The 22,406-nt window shown below is 42.3% G+C and overlaps 1 protein-coding gene across 1 annotated transcript in view; it reads right to left on the bottom strand.

Annotated features, from left to right (window-relative positions):
- Positions 1 to 22,406, bottom strand: part of LOC124802742 (sodium-dependent noradrenaline transporter-like) — a 423,112-nt gene that overhangs the window by 125,113 nt on the left and 275,593 nt on the right. The window contains exon 6 of the mRNA XM_047263726.1: positions 10,324 to 10,427. Within this exon, the coding sequence (XP_047119682.1) occupies positions 10,324 to 10,427 (104 nt within the window). The remainder of the gene's footprint in view (positions 1 to 10,323; positions 10,428 to 22,406) is intronic.

The raw sequence follows: 22,406 nt of genomic DNA, 5'->3' as shown, positions 1-22,406 counted from the left end.
CTACCAATCATAAACCTTTGCCAGAGCTGAATATTCTGATCACTCCTATTGTTTGTGCAATATTCTGCCTGCTAGAGATTCTCACAACAGCAAAGCTATTTCTCTTGCCTTTATTTAATATTCATTGTTGTGAAGGTAAGTTCAGCGAGCAGTGATAATGCGCAGTACAAATCCTTATATGTGAACAAAGAGTAGGATTCAGTTGAGATTCGTGGAGGCGGCCAAAATGTTTATTCAAGGTTTTTAGAATTGTACAGAAACGCTTTCCTTGCAGTGGCTAGACTGCATTGTGTGTCCTATCTACTTTGGCCATCATCTGTTGTTTTGTTGCACGAATAACAAAACTCCTGTATGACTTTGCGTCTCACTTCCTAATCAATTTCTTCAGCATGGTCGCAGATTTTATTCGGCATTATGTTACCCTTGTTTTACTTTTGTTCAAGTTCAGATTGTAACTAATTTTCGAGACACTATCCATTCTGTTGACCTGCTCATCTGTCCTTTGCCTTTTCTAACAGTACCACAATGACATCTAAAGATCTCAATTATTTTCCCTTTCAAAATTTCTCATTAGTTTTCTGCACATCTTTCTTACTGTGTTAACACTGTGGATAGGCTACGACTCTGTCTCATTTCCTGCTCAACTTCTGCCATCCTTTCAAGTCCTTTGATTCTTGTAACTGCACTCACGCCTCAGTACAAGTTCCGTTCCCTGTTACCTTAAGAATTCTAAAGCGTGCTTTCAAATCATTATCGCCAAAAGATTTCTCGAACTCTGCAGTCAGTATAAACATAGGTTTGCATGTTTTCAACTGTCTTGTAAGACACGTCTTAGGGTCAATGTCGCCTTGTTTGCTTCTACAAGCTAGGTGTGATGTATTATTGAAGTCAGATGCATGTGTATTATTGAAGTCAGATGCATGTGTATTTTTTCAATTACTCATTTGCGTTGTTTTGACCTAATATTCTTGGTACAAACATGCGATTTGCAAGCATTGCCCCTATACAGAATGACCTATTTACAGGCCGGCCGTTGTGGCCGAGCGGTTCTAGGCGCTTCAGTCCGGAACCGCGCTGCTGCTACGGTCGCAGGTTCGAATCCTGCCTCGGGCATGGATGTGTGTGATGTCCTTAGGTTAGTTAGGTTTAAGTAGTTCTAAGTCAAGGGGACTGATGACCTCAGATGTTAAGTCCCATAGTGCTTAGAGCCATTTTTTGACCTATTTACACTTAAGCTGTAGTCATGTGTCATATGCCTCCAGAGCTTAACTGTTTAAATTAATTATTTTGTTCAGCTCCCAGTCTGCCTATCACAAGGCCAGTTCAGTTATTAAAATAAGCTATCAACAACGCAACAGTCAACTTTAAAATTGGCGAAACCAACCAGATTAAACAAACTATCCGCAGATAAGTTTGAAGTGTACTACGCATGCTCAGTATTTTTCAATCGACTGCACGAGAGGTAGTCTCAGAGTTTAAATTATCACCTCTAAAAATGAAGTTGTGTAATTATTTGTTTATTTATTTGCAAATACTTGTCTACCGCCATACAACACATTGAAATCCTTTTGCCATAGTACTACAGTACACCGCTACAGGCCAAAACAGTATGGTGCGGCACATCGATAAAGTGGCGTACCGTGAGGTAGGTAATTCGTTTTCTGCATTCGAGAGGAACAATACATTAATAATCGATACTGAACTGGCGTAAGCGTACAGCAACAGTGCACCATATATGACACAGTGGTTACGTGTTGCAGACGCTTCCAGTGTTTTGAAACCAGTCTGAATGGACAGTAGGACAGTAGAAAAGTGAAAATCAGTCGTGGATGAGTTTTCAGCATCTCACTCTCATCCAAAAAGCCCGCCGAAGTGAGGCAGCAACGGAAATGTTACAGCCAAACCAGAAAAAAATTTTAAAATCCTAATCACCGTCGACGAGTTCAGGGTGTGTCTCCACTTCCCCGACACAAAGCAGTAAAACAAACATATGGACTCACACTACCACCGAAAAAGAAGGCGCATCCATCATCAGCCGCGATGGTGCTGTTCTTTGGGACTGCCACGGTGTGGTGCTAACGGCTTATGCTCGGAAGGACAGAACGTTACAGGAGCATACTACCGAAATGCCCTGACGACGGTACGGGTAGCTGTCAAGGTGGTGTGTCTGCTCCATGACAAGGCCTCTACACAGACATTTCAGAGCTGCTAGATTTGTCGGGAGTCCCCACACTTACTCGTTACCCCAGACTTCAATATCCTAGGCTTTTGGTTATGGGGAACTTGAAGGAATTGATCCATGCCATACCAGTCAATCATGTGCAGACACTACAGGGTCACATCTTCAATGCGTGTGCCAGCAGGTACAACAACAACAACAACAACCAGTTATTCTTCAAAGGGTGTATCATTCCTTAAGCTGGAGGGCAGTGGGGTGGTGCATTGTCATGAACGGACGCTAAACTGAACACCTCCTGTAAACACTTCTTTATGGCAGAAAGTAGATATTTTTGGTTTCTGGACGCATGTTTATTGGATTTATCTCAGAAACTGTGCATTTCCGGAGTCATGTCTACTGGACTTATCTCCAAGAATATGCATTTCCGGATCGATGTTTAATGAACGTAGCCTACGAGCCCTCTATGCTGAAAAATATCCAGAGCGCAGAGTGGCCTCTGATAAACTGTTTGGCAGACTTTTCCAGCGTCTGAGGAACACATTTAAACATTTAAAATGTTTATTTGACACCACAAACTTCCGTCAAGCCACAGTCACTAAAACAATACAATTTTTTTTAAAAGGTTACATAACTAGCTTCGACGCACTCAGCCGTAATTTGCAAATCTAATTACAATCCTGGAAAACTGCATTAATAATTGCAATAACACTTCTCTCGTTGTTTGTTGTTGTTGTTGTTGTTGTTGTGGTCTTCAGTCCTGAGACTGGTTTGATGCAGCTCTCCATGCTACTCTATCCTGTGCAAGCTTTTTCATCTCCCAGTACCTACTGCAACCTACATCCTTCTGAATCTGCTTAGTGTATTCATCTCTTGGTCTCCCTCTACGATTTTTACCCTCCACGCTGCCCTCCAATACTAAATTGGTGATCCCTTGATGCCTCAGAACATGTCCTACCAACCGATCCCTTCTTCTGGTCAAGTTGTGCCACAAACTTCTCTTCTCCCCAATCCTATTCAATACTTCCTCATTAGTTATGTGATCTACCCATCTAATCTTCAGCATTCTTCTGTAGCACCACATTTCGAAAGCTTCTATTCTCTTCTTGTCCAAACTATTTATCGTCCATGTTTCACTTCCATACATGGCTACACTCCATACGAATACTTTCAGAAATGACTTCCTGACACTTAAATCAATACTGGATGTTAACAAATTTCTCTTCTTCAGAAACGCTTTCCTTGCCATTGCCAGCCTACATTTTATATCCTCTCTACTTCGACCATCATCAGTTATTTTGCTCCCTAAATAGCAAAACTCCTTTACTACTTTAAGTGCCTCATTTCCTAATCTAATTCCCTCAGCATCACCCGACTTAATTAGACTACATTCCATTATCCTTGTTTTGCTTTTGTTGATGTTCATCTTATATCCTCCTTTCAAGACACTGTCCATTCCATTCAACTGCTCTTCCAAGTCCTTTGCTGTCTCTGACAGAATTACAATGTCATCGGCGAACCTCAAAGTTTTTATTTCTTCTCCATGAATTTTAATACCTACCCCGAATTTTTCTTTTGTTTCCTTTACTGCTTGCTCAATATACAGATTGAACAACATCGGGGAGAGGCTACAACCCTGTCTTACTCCCTTCCCAACCACTGCTTCCCTTTCATGTCCCTCGACTCTTATAACTGCCATCTGGTTTCTGTACAAATTGTAAATAGCCTTTCGCTCCCTGTATTTTATCCCTGCCACCTTCAGAATTTGAAAGAGAGTATTCCAGTCAACATTGTCAAAAGCTTTCTCTAAGTCTACAAATGCTAGAAACGTAGGTTTGCCTTTCCTTAATCTTTCTTCTAAGATAAGTCGTAAGGTCAGTATTGCCTCACGTGTTCCAGTGTTTCTACGGAATCCAAACTGATCTTCCCCGAGGTTGGCTTCTACTAGTTTTTCCATTCGTCTGTAAAGAATTCGTGTTAGTATTTTGCAGCTGTGACTTATTAAGCTGATAGTTCGGTAATTTTCACATCTGTCAACACCTGCTTTCTTTGGGATTGGAATTATTATATTCTTCTTGAAGTCTGAGGGTATTTCGCCTGTTTCATACATCTTGCTCACCAGATGGTAGAGTTTTGTCAGGACTGGCTCTCCCACGGCCGTCAGTAGTTCCAATGGAATATTGTCTACTCCAGGGGCCTTGTTTCGACTCAGGTCTTTCAGTGCTCTGTCAAACTCTTCACGCAGTATCGTATCTCCCATTTCATCTTCATCTACATCCTCTTCCATTTCCATAATATTGTCCTCAAGTACATCACCGTTGTATAGACCCTCTATATACTCCTTCCACCTTTCTGCTTTCCCTTCTTTGCTTAGAACTGGGTTTCCATCTGAGCTCTTGATATTCATACAAGTCGTTCTCTTATCTCCAAAGGTCTCTTTAATTTTCCTGTAGGCGGTATCTATCTTACCCCTAGTGAGATAGGCCTCTACATCCTTACATTTGTCCTCTAGCCATCCCTGCTTAGCCATTTTGCACTTCCTGTCGATCTCATTTTTGAGACGTTTGTATTCCTTTTTGCCTGTTTCACTTACTGCATTTTTATATTTTCTCCTTTCATCAATTAAATTCAATATTTCTTCTGTTACCCAAGGATTCCTACTAGCACTCGTCTTTTTACCTACTTGATCCTCTGCTGCCTTCACTACTTCATCCCTCAAAGCTACCCATTCTTCTTCTACTGTATTTATTTCCCCCATTCCTGTCAATTGCTCCCTTATGCTCTCCCTGAATCTCTGTACAACCTCTGGTTCTTTCAGTTTATCCAGGTCCCATCTCCTTAAATTCCCACCTTTTTGCAGTTTCTTCAGTTTTAATCTACAGTTCATAACCAATAGATTGTGGTCAGAGTCCACATCTGCCCCTGGAAATGTCTTACAATTTAAAACCTGGTTCCTAAATCTCTGTCTTACCATTATATAATCTATCTGATACCTTTTAGTATCTCCAGGGTTCTTCCATGTATATAACCTTCTTTCATGATTCTTAAACCAAGTATTAGTTATGATTATGTTGTGCTCTGTGCAAAATTCGACCAGGCGGCTTCCTCTTTCATTTCTGTCCCCCAATCCATATTCACCTACTATGTTTCCTTCTCTCCCTTTTCCTACACTCGAATTCCAGTCACCCATGACTATTACATTTTCGTCTCCCTTCACAATCTGAATAATTTCTTTTATTTCATCATACATTTCTTCAATTTCTTCGTCATCTGCAGAGCTAGTTGGCATATAAACTTGTACTACTGTAGTAGGTGTGGGCTTCGTATCTATCTTGGCCACAATAATGCGTTCACTATGCTGTTTGTAGTAGCTTACCCGCATTCCTATTTTCCTATTCATTATTAAACCTACTCCTGCATTACCCCTATTTGATTTTGTGTTTATAACCCTGTAGCCACCTGACCAGAAGTCTTGTTCCTCCTGCCACCGAACTTCACTAATTCCCACTATATCTATCTTCAACCTATCCATTTCCCTTTTTAAATTTTCTAACCTACCTGCCCGATTAAGGGATCTGACATTCCACGCTCCGATCCGTAGAACGCCAGTTTTCTTTCTCCTGATAACGACATCCTCTTGAGTAGTCCCCGCCCGGAGATCCGAATGGGGGACTATTTTACCTCCGGAATATTTTACCCAAGAGGACGCCATCATCATGTAATCATACAGTAAATCTGCATGCCCTCGGGAAAAATTACGGCTGTAGTTTCCCCTTGCTTTCAGCCGTTCGCAGTGCCAGCACAGCAAGGCCGTTTTGGTTATTGTTACAAGGCCAGATCAGTCAATCATCCAGACTGTTGCCCTTGCAACTACTGAAAAGGCTGCTGCCCCTCTTCAGGAACCACACGTTTGTCTGGCCTCTCAACAGATACCCCTCCGTTGTGGTTGCACCTACGGTACGGCTATCTGTATCGCTGAGGCACGCAAGCCTCCCCACCAACGGCAAGGTCCATGGTTCATGGGGGGGGGGGGGGGGGGACTTCTCTCGTAATATTTGAAAATAGCAAGGTTGGAATTGTTAATGCAGTTTCGCAGATTTTTTTTGTGATTAGATTTGAAAATGACGACTCAGTGCATCGAAACTAGTTATGTAACCTTTAAAAAAAATTATTTTAGTGACTGTGGCTTGAGGTCCGTTTTTGGTGTCACATAAACACTATATACGTATATAGTGATGTCCACTTAACCATTTCAGCGCAAATATCTCTGGAACAACAACAGATGTTGAGAAACGACTTTCATATATATGAATGTAAGGCAACGGCTCACGAAAGTAAATACTGCAAGGCATTCTAAAACGTAAGGAAATATTATTTCCACCAAAAACTTATGATTTTTTAGAGGGACACGCCACATTGTTTCTTACACAATCGATAACCTGAAAAATCACAAAAAGAATACCGTTGGTTGCATTGCAATACGTCAGTTTCATCCCGAGAAATTGCAAAGTGAAGTTGACACTTGAAATAAACGAAACGCGCCGCTCTTGCACATCCCGAGATGCAAGTGTGAACCCTCTGTTGCTCGTAATAGTCCTGTGATTGACATACTACGATGCAACAAACGCTGTACTTATTGCTGTTTAGACTATTGTTAAGGAGACTGGAAACAATGCAGATGTCCAGTCACACACAATGAAAAATAAGGAAAGGATCTGCTCGTTCGTGCTTTACTGGTCTTCACTGCTGTACTGGAATCGACAGAACGGTGACGAGAAACCGAATAACACCGTCCAGGGTAAACATAATTAATGGCTGACTAAGGATCCAACCAGGATGGTGGTGCTGGTGGGTAGTGTTTAACGTCCCGTCGACAACGATGTCATTAGAGACGGAACGGAAGCTCCGGTTAGAGAAGGATTGGGAAGGAAATCGGCTGTGCCCTTTCAAAGGAACCATCGCGGCATTTGCCTGAAATGATTTAGGGAAATCACGGAAAACCTAAATCAGGACGCCTGGAGACGGGATTGAACCGTCGTCCTCCCGAATGCGAGTCCAATGTGCTAACCACTGCGCCACCTCGCTCGGTCCAACCAGGATGAAGATGATGTTTGGTTTGCCGGGCGCTCAACTGCGCGGTTATCAGCGCCCATACAAATTTCCAACCTGTGCTCAGTCCAATCTCGCCACTTCCAAGAATGAGGATGAAATTATGAGGACAACACAAACACCCATCCAACCAGGAGGTAAATGGTAGTTGTATGCAGTTTTGTGAGTGGACATCTGTATTGTTTCCAGCCCCCTTATAACAGTGTAAATAACAATAAGTACAGCGTTTGTTGTATCCTAGTCCGTCAACCGCATCGCGATTACGAGCAACGTCGGGTTCACGCTTCCATCTCGGGACGTGCCAACCTTGGGATGTGCCATAGCGGCGCGTGTCATTTGTTTTTAGCGTCAGCTTCATTTTGCAATGTCTCTGGATATAACTAACGTATTGCTATGCAACTCACGCCATTCTTTTTGTGATTTTTCATGCTACTGATCGTATAAGAAAAAATACCGGGTGTCTATTAAAAAAAAAACCAAAAGTCTGAGTTGACAATATTTGCTTACGTTCAGAATATAGTGTTTACGTTAATGAGCCCCTGCCTTACATTCATAGCTGTGGAAGTCGCTTTTCAGTATCAATTGTTGTTGCAGAGATATTTCCGTTGGAAGTTTTAAGTGGACCGCAACACCATCACCACGCTTCATCGCCACAGCTTCATGTTTTCCGGATGACAGTTAATTTATGACTACTCCTTGACATTAATGCATTTTACTATCGACGGTAGTTTTCAATGATGATAGATTTTTTTGGACGCCCCAGTAAGAACCATTTTATACAGACTTTTGTATGATTATCAGTTTATCGAAAATTGTAGTGAGTAAAGGTTTATCTCATCAGCAGCTCTGATTAAGTCTTAAATACGACTTTATTCAAATGTTTTTGAGATGTGCTACACCACCTGCAAACAAATTATTTTTGTGTCATTCTCTGACTGTTCAAATCCGTGACGAAACGAGCAGGTATTGTTTCAGTCTATCCTATCTGATCCGTAAATCCAATTTGGTTTACTAAACTGACAGTGATTAATCGTGACAATATCTTGACAAGCTCAGCAGACATCACCCACTGGAATAAGAGGAAAATTTCATTATAAGGATAAACAATAATAATGTCGTGTGACTAGGGCCTCCCGTCGGGTAGACCGTTCGCCTGGTGCAAGTCTTTCGATTTGACGCCACTTCGGCGACTTGCGCGTCGATGGGTATGAAATGATGATGATTAGGACAACACAACACCCAGTCCCTGAGCGGAGAAAATCTCCGACCCAGCCGGGAATCGAACCCGAGCCCTTAGCATTGACTTTTTTTTTAATCTCATTTTGTTCGTTATAGTTCGTGGCAATTGTTCGTGGCGGATGTCCCCAGAAGCCTGTTGAAGTTCGTTATTGATCCATTCACTCAGTTTTTTTTTATTACAGAGGACAGCTAACCCTCTGGCCGAACACGCTGAGCTACCGTGCCGGCATAAATGTACTATGCCGTGTGACGAGGGCCTCCCGTCGGGTAGACAGCTCGGCTGGTAAAATCATTGATCGAAGCTGGAATCGAACCCAGACCGTAGATATATGAACCTATCATCATCCCAACAGACCACCAAATCCTCTTCTCACATTCCGTCGCGATGACCACTCAGCTACCGGGGGCGGACATAAGGATAAATAATACACACTCTATTAACATTTCTCATCCTAGTCCGTTTTCTGATATCGATTTGCAAAAATTTATTTAGAGATCTCATATTTAAATTTAAAGCAATTACAGTCCTCGGTCGCAAAAATTAAGTCTTGTGACATGGTTTGGGCACTTCTATGAGTGGCTTCATCAGAAATTAAACATTCAAATTGGCCAGTAACATAAGTACAAAATTATGGGAAAATTTTTTTTATATAAAAAAATGTAAGTACTGACTAACAGTACAAGAAAGAAACGGTACTTAGGTGTCAAGTATAAAATAAATATCAAGCGATAAAGCTTCAGTCACAATTTTTTTAAAAAAAGGATACATGGAAGGCGAGTCACTATGGGCTGTTCACCACAGGTAGCAACAGACTAAGGCACCAGCGTGAGCAACTGCGGGCAGGTAAACATTGCACCAAGAGTGCCATCTAGTAGCCGCAAATATAAGTAGGCTACTTAACATTTAAAATGTAGGCAAATTAATGTTAAGATGAACATTATTTAGTACATGAAGTAACAGGCAATATTTTATATGACAGCAGCAGACATGGTAACTTTTTGTCTACGTAAAAGCTTAGAAATACTGTATTAAGACTGAAAACTGATTAACAAATGTTCAAATGGCTCTGAGCACTATGGGACTTAACTGCTGTGGTCATCAGTCCCCTAGAACTTAGAACTACTTAAACCTAACTAACCTGAGGACATCACACACATCCATGCCCGAGGCAGGATTCGAACCTGCGACCGTAGTGGTCGCGCGGCTCCAGACTGCAGCTCCTAGAACTGCTCGGCCACTCCGGCCGGCATTGATTAGCAGTACAAAAAAAGAAACAGTGCTTACATGTCACGTATTTATTTTATACGTGACATGTAAGTACTGTTTCTTTCTTGTACTGTTACTTACATTTTTTTGTATAAAAATTTTTTTCCTTAATTTTGTACTTACGTTGTAGGCCAATTTGAATGTTTAATTTCTGATGAAGGCACTCATAGAAGTGCCGAAACCAGGTCAAAAGACTTAATTTTTGCGACCGAGGGTTGTAATTGCTTCAACTTTAATTTGTAAATAGTCGCTGACTACGCAGCCATGTTAAAAACTTTAAGATTCCACATTTACTTTTAGTAAATCACTTGCAACACAATACAAAGAACTTATCTCCACTGATTCACAATGGCGAATGTGGAAGTATACAGTATTTTTGCCACGGTTTACAGAAACAGGAGAACGGCAGTATCGCAGTATACGTTTTTGATGCGAAACGTGTATCTGCAGCTAAATCAATACAACCCTGTGACACTGGCCGTTTATGAGACTACTTATTTTTTTTACTACTTAAGGTAGTCGTTTTGCTTACCTGAAACAGTTATTGTGGAATGTGTTGTAACTGGCGTATGAGAGATGCACGCCGAAGCCCGCTCCGACGGAATAAAAGATCTGGACAGCAGCGTCGACCCACACCTGCATCACGGAATCAAACATTAGTCTACGAAAGGCTACAGCTACTTTTAAATGCGGTTATGCATTATGAAAATCCTGAAATCTACATGTTTTTATTAGGAATTAATGAAATGTAAGCCGTATGCCATAACCAAATACAAAAATTTTCTAGATGACATTTATTTTACTCTTTTGTAGAACGTATACTGCTATGGACATTTTGTTACAGGCTAGAACTGTACGCAATACAAGGATTCAACACGGATTTCCAGCCTTTGATATGCAATGAGCAACCAACTGCGTCATCCAGTGCCATTCATGGGCCTTTTCCAAGCTCTGCTTTCAGCTCCAGACATTCGACTAAATGGTGTCTTCTCAAGAACGCGTGTTATTATTAGTTACAGTGATACAGTTGATAGAACGTAACTCAAACAAATACTCATGGAAGGTGTTAAACAGAGACAAATGTTTAAGTTCAAAGCTGATTCTCATGAATTCCATCTCATACCGCAATGCACTTTCAAACTCTCGAGACAACCCCAGGTACAGCACTTGTGAGGTCGTTGAAAACGGAGCCAAAAAGCATCACTTTGCCCGTCCGCCGGCTGTCTGTCTGTCCGACTACTAAAAACCCTTTTTCTCAGGCGACCATCACCTCCTACGGAAATCAGCAGCCCATTATTTAAGCGAATTACCTCTGACCTGAGCGTAGGCATATACCTGCACAAACCTATCAAAAACGTCGGATCCTTGATAATGCAGATCAGTGATGTATTTCGTTCCAAAGACGGACAAACAAGCTATTGAGCAGATGGCCTAATGTTTGGGCTCATCAGCGTATAATTTGATCTGTATGGTATATTAGACGATGAGTAAAAAGAACGTCATAGATGAACGGTATGCTCAAGTCGACAGAAGGATAATGCGTATTGTAGCTGTGAAGCTGTAACAACAACGATTCTGTACTATTGTACATATAAGTAATTCCTTTCATCTGATTTTACGATAAACTTGTGTAATTGATGTTCTGATTTCATTTCTTTTTGTTTCATGCAATTATGTTAAGAAAACTGTGAATAAGTTTCAACGTGAATATTAATGTTTATGTCAAATGTCAAGTAATTGTAATAGAATTGAAATGTAACGAATGTTGAAACTGATGTAAGATGTTTAAAATTGTAACTGTGCGCCTGGTCCATACGTAGGCAATGTGTTAGGATATGTAGAATGCAAAACCTCGGGTGAATGCCCGGTCTGTCAGGGAGCGGTAAAAGGTGAATGGCAGGCGAGCGCGGGAAAATGTACGCGGGCACTGCACAGCACAACGGGCACAGTAGTAGTTGGAGTTTGGCACTGGTTTGAGCAACACCTGGGGCGAGGGGGCTCTCCTGGAAGACCTATGTCTTCCAGACCTCGGGTATGCCGTTCCAACGCCCACACAGCATGGCAAAATTCCATAGGCACTAAGCCGGCCTTGGTGGCCGAGCGGTTCTAGGCGCTACAGACTGAAACCGCGCGACCGCTACGGTCGCAGGTTCGAATCCTGCCTCGGGCATGGAGGTACGTGATGTCCTTAGGTTAGTTAGGTTTAGGTAGTTCTAAGTTCTAGGGGACTGATGACCTCAGAAGTTAAGTCCCATAGTGCTCAGAGCCATTTTGAGCCATAGGCACTAAATGGAAAAGTATTGCGACACTAACAAGAATTAAAGTGCCGATACGTCAAGAGCCATAGCTGTGGTTGTATGTGTGTTCTGTGCCTCGCCATCTTGCCGCCCGCCAACCGCCGCATCGATACTAGCAGGTTGAAACTTTTAGTACTGTATTCGTATGGGATCAGAGAGTGAACTGTGTTTGTTTGGTGCAATAATAACCTGAATGTTACCAGAATTTTACCATCATTTAATTATCCTCACAACTAACCTAGACAGGGTTCTTTCCAAACGTTGTGCAATCCCAGTGTCCCGAAATGAAAATTAAAAAATTGTGTTAATAATAATTATTTGCAGAACTAGCTATATTAGAATGGTGTTTAAAGAAATGTTTTGTTAATGAACCAGTAAATGAATAGCGAAGGTCTAACGAAGTCGATAACTTGAGTATTGATATAGTAATGAAGTTTATTATTTCGAGACAGATTTAAAGGCATTTAAATGAGCAGTAAATAAGATGAAAAGAGTAGTAACTTGTATACTGGAAATCTTGAATGAATAATAAATTCAGTAATCATTTTTTTAAATACAGCGATCATAACAGTTTCAGGGTCCCCCTTTCATTCATTTGAATTCTGAAGTGTCCTAAATTGGTTTGACCATCAAAAGTTAAAGTCAATATAAGTGTCAGAATTTATCAGTGTTTTATCTTTATAAAAACTGACATTTTGTGTGTGGCATGAAAGTACAATTTCTAGGGTAACCTATGCCCGATTTTAATTAGATTAATAGACAATATAAAGTTTTGTAGTAAACATTATAGTGTAGTGTTACGTATTCATGATTTTCCATATCAGTACAGAACGTGAAACTATCAGTTCAATACATTTTCTGGTTCTAAAATTCTACTATATTATGCAGTGTTACAACTTGTTGTTTTGCATGAGTGTATACCAACTTGTACAGGGAAGAAACTCAGTTAATGCCTAATTAGGCTGGCGACCGTATTATTGTCACATTGGTAGCATCTTCTGGTTTGCTTTTGATCCATCCTGACGTGTGATTGCATTTCGAGTTTACTTGACGGATCATTGTTGTTACAGAGTAGACGTAAGTCTGATTGGCCACCATTCAGGTACACGCGGTCGATACCTATGCGACAATCCTTTCTCATAAGGTGAATCCCGCTCACTTACCATAGCACAGGCTTTAACGAGTACTGTGTCAGGGATTACAAAGCGACCACAGGCTATCGCAAACGCTAGCGATGGGACGACTGCGTTACGGCCGGCCGCGGTGGCCGAGCGGTTCTAGGCGCTTCAGTCCGGAACCGCGCGATTGCTACGGTCGCAGGTTCGAATCCTGCATCGGGCATGAATGTGTGTAATGTTCTTAGGTTAGTTAGGTTTAAGTAGTTCTAAGGTCTAGGGGACTGAAGAGCTCAGATGTTAAGTCCAATAGTGCTCAGAGCAATTTTTTTGACTGCGGTACGAAGGAGCCGGCCGCCGCTCGAGTTTACCGAGGGCCGCTGCGCTAACTGTCAAAAGTCTACTTGGCGTTACGTCTTTGTTCGTCTTTAATGGTTCCCACATGATTTTCATGAGAGAAGTAGACAGATTACGTATAGACCTAAGACAGTCCAGCTGTAAGTCTTAGTCTGTCAACCTACTCGTACAGGTATCGTGTGAATTGGATTGTCGCAAGGCGATCGGGTTTATCAGGGATTGGCAGTGCGTGGAGTTATTGCCTGGCATGAACAGATTTTTTTCTATAGCAAGCTAACGGGTCGTCGTCCCCCCCACCCCCCCCCCCCCCCCCCCCACCCGTTCCTCCACTCCAGCCCAATGGCCAGGTTCTTATGAATGTTCATAGCAGCTGTTAAGGCACTGAGTTGGAGAAAAACTGGCAAGGGTGATTTTTTCTAGATTTTTAGTGCTGCAGGCGATAACAGTAAATTGTGGTAAATTTAGGCTGTGGAAGGCACAGCTGGAGAGAAGTGTTGACGCGATAACAGTTATTGAATTTTGTGGTTATATCGGAGGTATCCGCTCTTTTGGTCCGCGGCGTGTTGTTGGTGGCTTACAAATCGTCCAGAGGTGACTGTGTCGTTTGCCGATCTGTCAGTGGTGTGCCTGAAGTGCATCGAGCGAGGTAACAGTTTAGTGGGTTTTGTTGAATTTTGAGCCCTAACACATATGGCGGACATAATTTGGCTAGTTAGTTTGAACTGGCCCACAAACAGTTAAATAGATCGTACCCTTAGCCGGTGTTTAGTGCACAACGTAGTAAAGTGGGACCATTAACGAACCACACGTACTAAACTGAGACTTGCAGAATGAAAAGTGACGAGCGGTCTGTTTTCAAATAGAGAATTGTATCGGGTGGCGTCACGCCAACACCAGAAGAGGCAAGCTTTGCTCTGATTGTTAACTGTCAGGATCAAAGAGGCGGTGGCATTAAGGACTTTTGTTTCATTTTTCTTTATTGTGTTATTACCGATTTGAGGGGTATTAGTTTGTTGCCGGCACTCGATCACTCACGCCGAGAAAATTGTACTGAAATACATTAAAAGGTTAAAATGATACTTATGTGTGCTGAATTATAGTTATTGTGGATGGTTATGGTAGTTCCGATTTCATTTTCATACAATTTGGATAAAATGTGCTGGGTTGATGTAGATAAAATCTGCTGGAAAGAGACTTAATCAGTAATTGAATTTGCTAAAAGATAATGGTTCTTATAAAGGATACAGTAATTTGCAAGTGCCAAAGAAAGCAAAGTTAAGACTTTCACATTGAACTGTAATAGCAATTGCTCTTTGGTTGTAAATTCGGATTTTAATAAAACTAAATGCGTAATTGGAAATGTGGTTGGTGTTCTCGGCTAGTTAACATGAAAGATAAAGGAAAAGATAATAGAGAAAGTGAACCACACTGGTATTCTAAGAGTTTGTTTTGCGTAAATAACAGTTGGTAACGAACATCTTCAACTTTTGTAGTCCTGTCTTCCTCAGTTGCGTGTAATATTACGGTATACTGATAATTTACTTATGGACCGTCTGACAGCAACTGAATAAAACACAATTTTAGTGCCATACGCGTTTCGCCTTTATTTTCTGCAAGGCATCATCAATGACCTGGAATATGTACATATGTTAGCTATTTAATTTACATTTTTGTCACTGCCCCTATAGGTTATAAACAGTTCTGGTGGTTGGTATTTCCTATTAAGTAGTAATGTTTTGAACTGTACTTACAGGTTGCGTGGACAATTTCTTACATATCACGCTCCTGTTGCATATTTGGTGTTATTTTTCTGATGGGTGCCAATTTGCGGTTTTTTTTTCCACATTCCACAGCACTATGAACTGAACGCTTGTTTCAATGCAATGTTTTGGTTTCTGTTGCCGACTGTCAAATGTTTCTTCCAAAGATCGAATGTTATTGCCAAACTTTCGAGTGTATTTATTGAAGTATCTGTGATCTGTTCGTGTATGCATTTTTGTGTGCGTTTGTGTATGTGTATGTATGTGTGTATGTGTGTGTGTGTGTGTGTGTGTGTGTGTGTGTGTGGTATGGGGAAGAGCATTTCTGTTTTATGTTATCATAAATGACAACACACTCATCAGCACAGATTCCCTACTACACTTAATAAAGGAAATGAACAGTAAAGCTCTCCCCCACACCATCTGGACACACACACACACACACACACACACACACACAGACCACAAAAAAGAAAAATATTATACCACACCAAAATACACACACACACACACACACACACAGACCACAAAAAAAGAAAAAAAATATTATACCACACCAAAATACATACATACATACATACATACATACACACACACACACACACACACACACACACACACACACACACACACACAAGCAGTGAAAAAAAAACCACACCATAAAAAACACACACACACACACACACACACACACACACACACAGCACAAAGAATTATATCACACCAAAACACACACAAACACACACACACCCACACACACACACACACACACACACACACAAATGTATACACGAACAGATCACAGATACTTCAATAATGACACTCGAAAGTTTGACAATAACATTCGATGTTTGGAAAAAAAAAACATTTGACAGTCGGCAACAGAAACCAAAACATTGCATTGAAACAAGCGTTCAGTTCATAGTGCTGTGGAATGTGGGAAAAAACCGCAAATTGGCATCCATAAGAAGAAGAACCCCAAAAATGCAACAGGAGCGTAATATGTAAGAAATTGTCCATGTAACCTGTAAGTACAGTTCAAAACATTACTACTTAATAGGAAATACCAACCACCAGAACTGTTTATAACGTATAGGCACAGTGACAAAAATGTACATATTCCAGGCCACTGAAGATGCCTTGCAGAAAATAAAGGCGAAACGCGTATGGCACTAAAATTGTGTTTTATTTAGTTGCTGTCAGAAGGTCCATAAGTAAAAATTATCAGTTGGTAACGAAGATTAACAGTAATAACGCATTGTACTTGTCATTCAAAGATCGTGTCGTATTTATTATACATTAGGACCAACTTATAAACTATCTGAAGTTGTGATTACGACGTGGTGTTCAAACGAGACAGGAATTAGGAAGCAAAGGTTATTCATATTTATTATTACGTTTAACTGATTCTCAGGAAAGAAAAAAAGAAAGAGGGAGATTTACTGATAATTCGTAGTTGTTGCTATACTTAATTATAGATGAGTAATGTCTCAGTAGCAACACTCAAAGATATTATCGCGTTGAACAAATGTTAGCAATTTATTACGATGCAAAAGAAGTCTTCAAGGTATCGTTTTAGAATTATATTTCGCCTAAGCTAATGCAAGGTCAAGATTTTTACGAGTTAATTAGAATTTTTCAGGACATATATTCATTGCAGGTAGGATTTCTATATCAGGTGAGTTTCCGGTACGAGACATTAAGCTCTAATGTGTCTTGCTGAGTGATGTAAGATTCCGAGTTTCTGAAAGGCTAATATATATATAAATATATATACGAGGGCTATCCACAAAGTACATTACGTTTTCGTTTGTGTCCGTTAGGGGCGGGGCTAGCGCGGCCATTTGGTGTCATGGCATTCCGCCGCTCAGTCGGCATCCTGCCGTGCTAGTGAGAGGTTCGTGCTGTACTCCGTTGAGTTACTGTGACAGTTTGAAATGTCAGCGTTAACTGAAAATGCCGCGAAGTGCCTGCTGTAATAAGGTTTCTGACTGCAAAAAACTGTACACCGATAGAAATCTATCGGCAGCTTTGTGAAGTGTATGGGGACAACATAATCACTGAAGGTGAAGTGCGTCAATGGGTCATAAAATTTAAAAATGGCCGAACTAACGTTCACGACGAAGAGCGAAGTGGAAGACCCAGCATAGTGACTGCTGAACTTATCGAAAAAGTCGATGCCGCGGTCCGTGAAAACCGTAATTTCACAATAACGGAACTCTATGAGTTTTCCACAAATTTCGCGAAGTTAGATGCACGAAATCATTACCGAAAAGCTTGGTTACCACAAGTTTTGTGCAAGATGGATACCAAAAATCTTGACAGAGATTCACACAAATCAGCGAATGGCTGCAGCGTTAACGTTTTCGGACGCATATCGCATCGTTACTGGTGACGAAACATGGGTTAAGCATGTGAACTGCGAGACAAAATTGCAGTCAATGCAATGGGGGCACACAAATTCCCCCCAAAAACCAAAGAAATGCATACAGACAATGTCGGCAAGGAAGGTGATGGCGACTGTCTTTTGGGACAGAAAAGGTGTGATTTTTGTGTATTTCCTGGAAAGAGGCACTACAATAAACTCTCAAAGGTATTGCCAAACTCTGCACAACCTCAGAAGAGCAATACAAAACAAGCGCAGGGGAAAGTTGGGCTCAAAGATCTTGCTGATTCACGACAACGCCCGGGCCACACGGCAAATGCCAGTCGTGAAGTTCTCGAATCTTTTAAGTGGAAGTTGTTTCCTCATCAGCCGTACAGTCCCGACCTGGCACCGAGCGATTTCCACTTATTCCCAGCACTGAAGAAGTGGTTAGCTATGCACCGTTTTGATGACGACGCACAGCTTCAAGCAGAGGCAACCACGTGGTTGAAGGCGCAGGCGGGCGAATTTTACGACGAAAGAATTTCCAAGCTCGTCCATCGCTACGATAAGTGCCTTAATTTAAATGGCAACTATGTAGAAAAGTAGTATTTAAGTGTGGCTTTCATCTGTACATAATAAAAAGTTTTTCCTATACTTTATCTATTTTTAATTCCAAAACGTAACGTTTAACTACTTCTCAGAAAAGAAAAAAAGAAAGAGTAATTTACTGATAATTCGTAGCTGTTACTATATCTAATTACAGATGAATAATATCTCAGTAGCAACATTCAGAGATACTGCTATTTGACAGGAGGAATTTTATCGCATTGAATAAATGATAGCGATTTATTACGATGCGTAAGAAGAATTCTTCAAGGTATCGTTTTAGAACAATATTTCGCCTAAGATAATGCGAGGTTAGGATCTTTACGAGTTAATTAGAATTTTTCAGGACATATATTCATTGCGAGTAGGACACACATTCATTGGGATTAGGATTTCTATGCCAATTGAGTTTCCAGTAAGAGGCATTAAGCTCTAATATGTCTTGCTGAGTGAGTAATAGTCTGAGTTCCCGAAAGGCTATTTCTTATTGTATGCTGCACACAAATGGTACTTAGCCTTACTGTTTGTGAAGTTCAATAAAAAAGGTTTGTCGTTGTATAGGCTGGTGTCGCACCTTGTTTCACTGATTCGACTTGTAATAATAATTAGGCTTAAAACACACCTGGATATTTCTGAGACTAGTTTTGCGTTACAAGTAAATAACATCTACTCCAATATAAACACTGTACGTTCAATCATTTCTGCTGTGACGGACGGAAAGTGTACTTGGGTGTTGGCGCAGCAGGAAGTTCAATAGAAGAAGGCACTGTGACGTTAGTACAGTGACTCACTCTATTTTTGCTACCCAAAAGTAAAGAGTACTTAGGTTAACACGCTGCCACCGTACGAGGTCTGCCTCGATAGAACATGCGTAGGACCAGCTCGCTCGGCTGTGCGGCTGGTCCCGGCGGAGGTTCGAGTCCTCCCTCGGGCATGTGTGTGTGTTTATCTTTAGGATAATTTAGGTTAAGTAGTATGTAAGCTTAGGGACTGATGACCTTAGCAGTTAAGTCCCATAAGATTTCACACACATTTGAACATTTTGAACCACCTAAGACGTTAGTTCGGTCCGAGTGTCAATATCCAGGATATCAACGACCAATTACAACAGTTGCGGGCAAGCTTGTCTCACGAGACGATGCAAGGTCTTTTATGACGCCCTTACTTACCGAATGAATGAGTGAATCCTTGCTAGAAGGGGTACATCATTATACTAACAAGCAGGCTCGTAGTGCCAAATTCTTTGTAAATTTGGCTCGAATTTGTAGTTACTGAAATAACATCAGATACCCTCTGAATCTGTCAAGTTTCATTTTGTTTCCTCCTCGTCTTCTGAGTGGTTGACTTCTTTTGTCCTGCAGTGAATTAGGGGATGTGACAGACGCTACGACCTACCGCCGGTACCTGGTAAGTTCAGAGGAATAATTGCTGCTGGGAAACCTTTCGGTCCATAAGGCTGTGGTCCACGAAACTCTTATGTTCCTAACGTTTCACCCAGAACTAATCTTCGGAGGCGTTGCTCATCCGTTTGAGTCTTGCCTCCGAAGATGTCCAGCGCAGTACCGGACGAAACATTAGGAACAGAAGGGTTTCGTGGATCACGACCTTTATACCGCCCAAGGTTTACCAACAGCGGTCACCCGGCTGTGAAAGCCTTCATCGCAGTTCGTAGTAATAGACGGCAAATCATTGAGTAAAATTGAAGTGATATCAGGTGTTCCTCAAGGAAGCGTCCTGGGACCTCTGCTGTTCCTGATCTATATAAATGACCTGGGTGACAATATGAGCAGTTCTCTTAGGTTGTTCGCAGATGATGCTGTAATTTACCGTCTAATAAGGTCATCCGAAGACCAGTATCAGTTGCAAAGCGATTTAGAAAAGATTGCTGTATGGTGTGGCAGGTGGCAGTTGACGCTAAATAACGAAAAGTGTGAGGTGATCCACATGAGTTCCAAAAGAAATCCGTTGGCATTCGATTACTCGATAAATAGTACAATTCTCAAGGCTGTCAATTCAACTAAGTACCTATGTGTTAAAATTACGAACAACTTCAGTTGTAAAGACCGCATAGATAATATTGTGGGGAAGGCGAGCCAAAGGTTGCGTTTCATTGGCAGGACACTTAGAAGATGCAACAAGTCCACTAAAGAGACAGCTTACACTACGCTCGTTCGTCCTCTGTTAGAATATTGCTGCGCGGTGTGGGATCCTTACCAGGTGGGATTGACATCGAAAGTGTGCAAAAAAGGGCAGCTCGTTTTGTATTATCACGTAATAGGGGAGATAGTGTGGCAGATATGATACGCGAGTTGGGATGGAAGTCATTAAAGCAAAGACGTTTTTCGTCGCGGCGAGATCTATTTACGAAATTTCAGTCACCAACGTTCTCTTCCGAATGCGAAAATGTTGAGCCCAACCTACATAGGTAGGTACGATCATCAAAATAAAATAAGAGGAATCAGAGCTCGAACAGAAAGGTTTAGGTGTTCGTTTTTCCCGTGCGCTGTTCGGGAGTGGAATGGTAGAGAGATAGTATGATTGTGGTTCGATGAACCCTCTGCCAAGCACTTAAATGTGAATTGCAGAGTAATCATGTAGATATAGATGTAGATGTAGATGTAGACTGTCGATAGGCCTGTGTACAGTTAATGTGTTATTTCCCCCCCCCCCCCCCCCCCCCCGCCCCCAATCTATTGACTGACGCAGCTTCCCACTTAACAGGTGACCAAAGCGGGCCAGGGGGCGGTAAGCGGCCGAATACGACGTAGTTTGATACATGCCTTGATGCAGTTTGATAGATGCGCTCGGGCAGCGCATTGGCGGAGCTCTGCTCGCGAAAGCGAGGGATCCACCTGATAGTCCTCTCCTGCACACAATTTTAGCTTGAGACAAAATATTTAACAACCTCTTGTTTGAATAAGACACTTGAGTTTACTTCGTTTGTAGTTATGGTAATACAACCAAGAGAAAGCAGAAATCCTGCATATAACATTGTATTTTGAACGCAAAATTTCTGTTGCTGTTTTGAGTATTGTTGGAGAGGCGGTAGAAACTACACTCCTGGAAATGGAAAAAAGAACACATTGACACCGGTGTGTCAGACCCACCATACTTGCTCCGGACACTGCGAGAGGGCTGTACAAGCAATGATCACACGCACGGCACAGCGGACACACCAGGAACCGCGGTGTTGGCAGTCGAATGGCGCTAGCTGCGCAGCATTTGTGCACCGCCGCCGTCAGTGTCAGCCAGTTTGCCGTGGCATACGGAGCTCCATCGCAGTCTTTAACACTGGTAGCATGCCGCGACAGCGTGGACGTGAACCGTATGTGCAGTTGACGGACTTTGAGCGAGGGCGTATAGTGGGCATGCGGGAGGCCGGGTGGACGTACCGCCGAATTGCTCAACACGTGGGGCGTGAGGTCTCCACAGTACATCGATGTTGTCGCCAGTGGTCGGCGGAAGGTGCACGTGCCCGTCGACCTGGGACCGGACCGCAGCGACGCACGGATGCACGCCAAGACCGTAGGATCCTACGCAGTGCCGTAGGGGACCGCACCGCCACTTGCCAGCAAATTAGGGACACTGTTGCTCCTGGGGTATCGGCGAGGACCATTCGCAACCGTCTCCATGAAGCTGGGCTACGGTCCCGCACACCGTTAGGCCGTCTTCCGCTCACGCCCCAACATTGTGCAGCCCGCCTCCAGTGGTGTCGCGACAGGCGTGAATGGAGGGACGAATGGAGACGTGTCGTCTTCAGCGATGAGAGTCGCTTCTGCCTTGGTGCCAATGATGGTCGTATGCGTGTTTGGCGCCGTGCAGGTGAGCGCCACATCAGGACTGCATACGACCGAGGCACACAGGGCCAACACCCGGCACCATGGTGTGGGGAGCGATCTCCTACACTGGCCGTACACCACTGGTGATCGTCGAGGGGACACTGAATAGTGCACGGTACATCCAAACCGTCATCGAACCCATCGTTCTACCATTCCTAGACCGGCAAGGGAACTTGCTGTTCCGACAGGACAATGCACGTCCGCATGTATCCCGTGCCACCCAACGTGCTCTAGAAGGTGTAAGTCAACTACCCTGGCCAGCAAGATCTCCGG

Source organism: Schistocerca piceifrons, chromosome 6, assembly GCF_021461385.2.
Source record: "Schistocerca piceifrons isolate TAMUIC-IGC-003096 chromosome 6, iqSchPice1.1, whole genome shotgun sequence".
Classification (NCBI taxonomy): domain Eukaryota; kingdom Metazoa; phylum Arthropoda; class Insecta; order Orthoptera; family Acrididae; genus Schistocerca; species Schistocerca piceifrons.
Note: the sequence above shows the minus strand (reverse complement) of the source record. Positions and strands in the feature narration are given on the sequence as shown.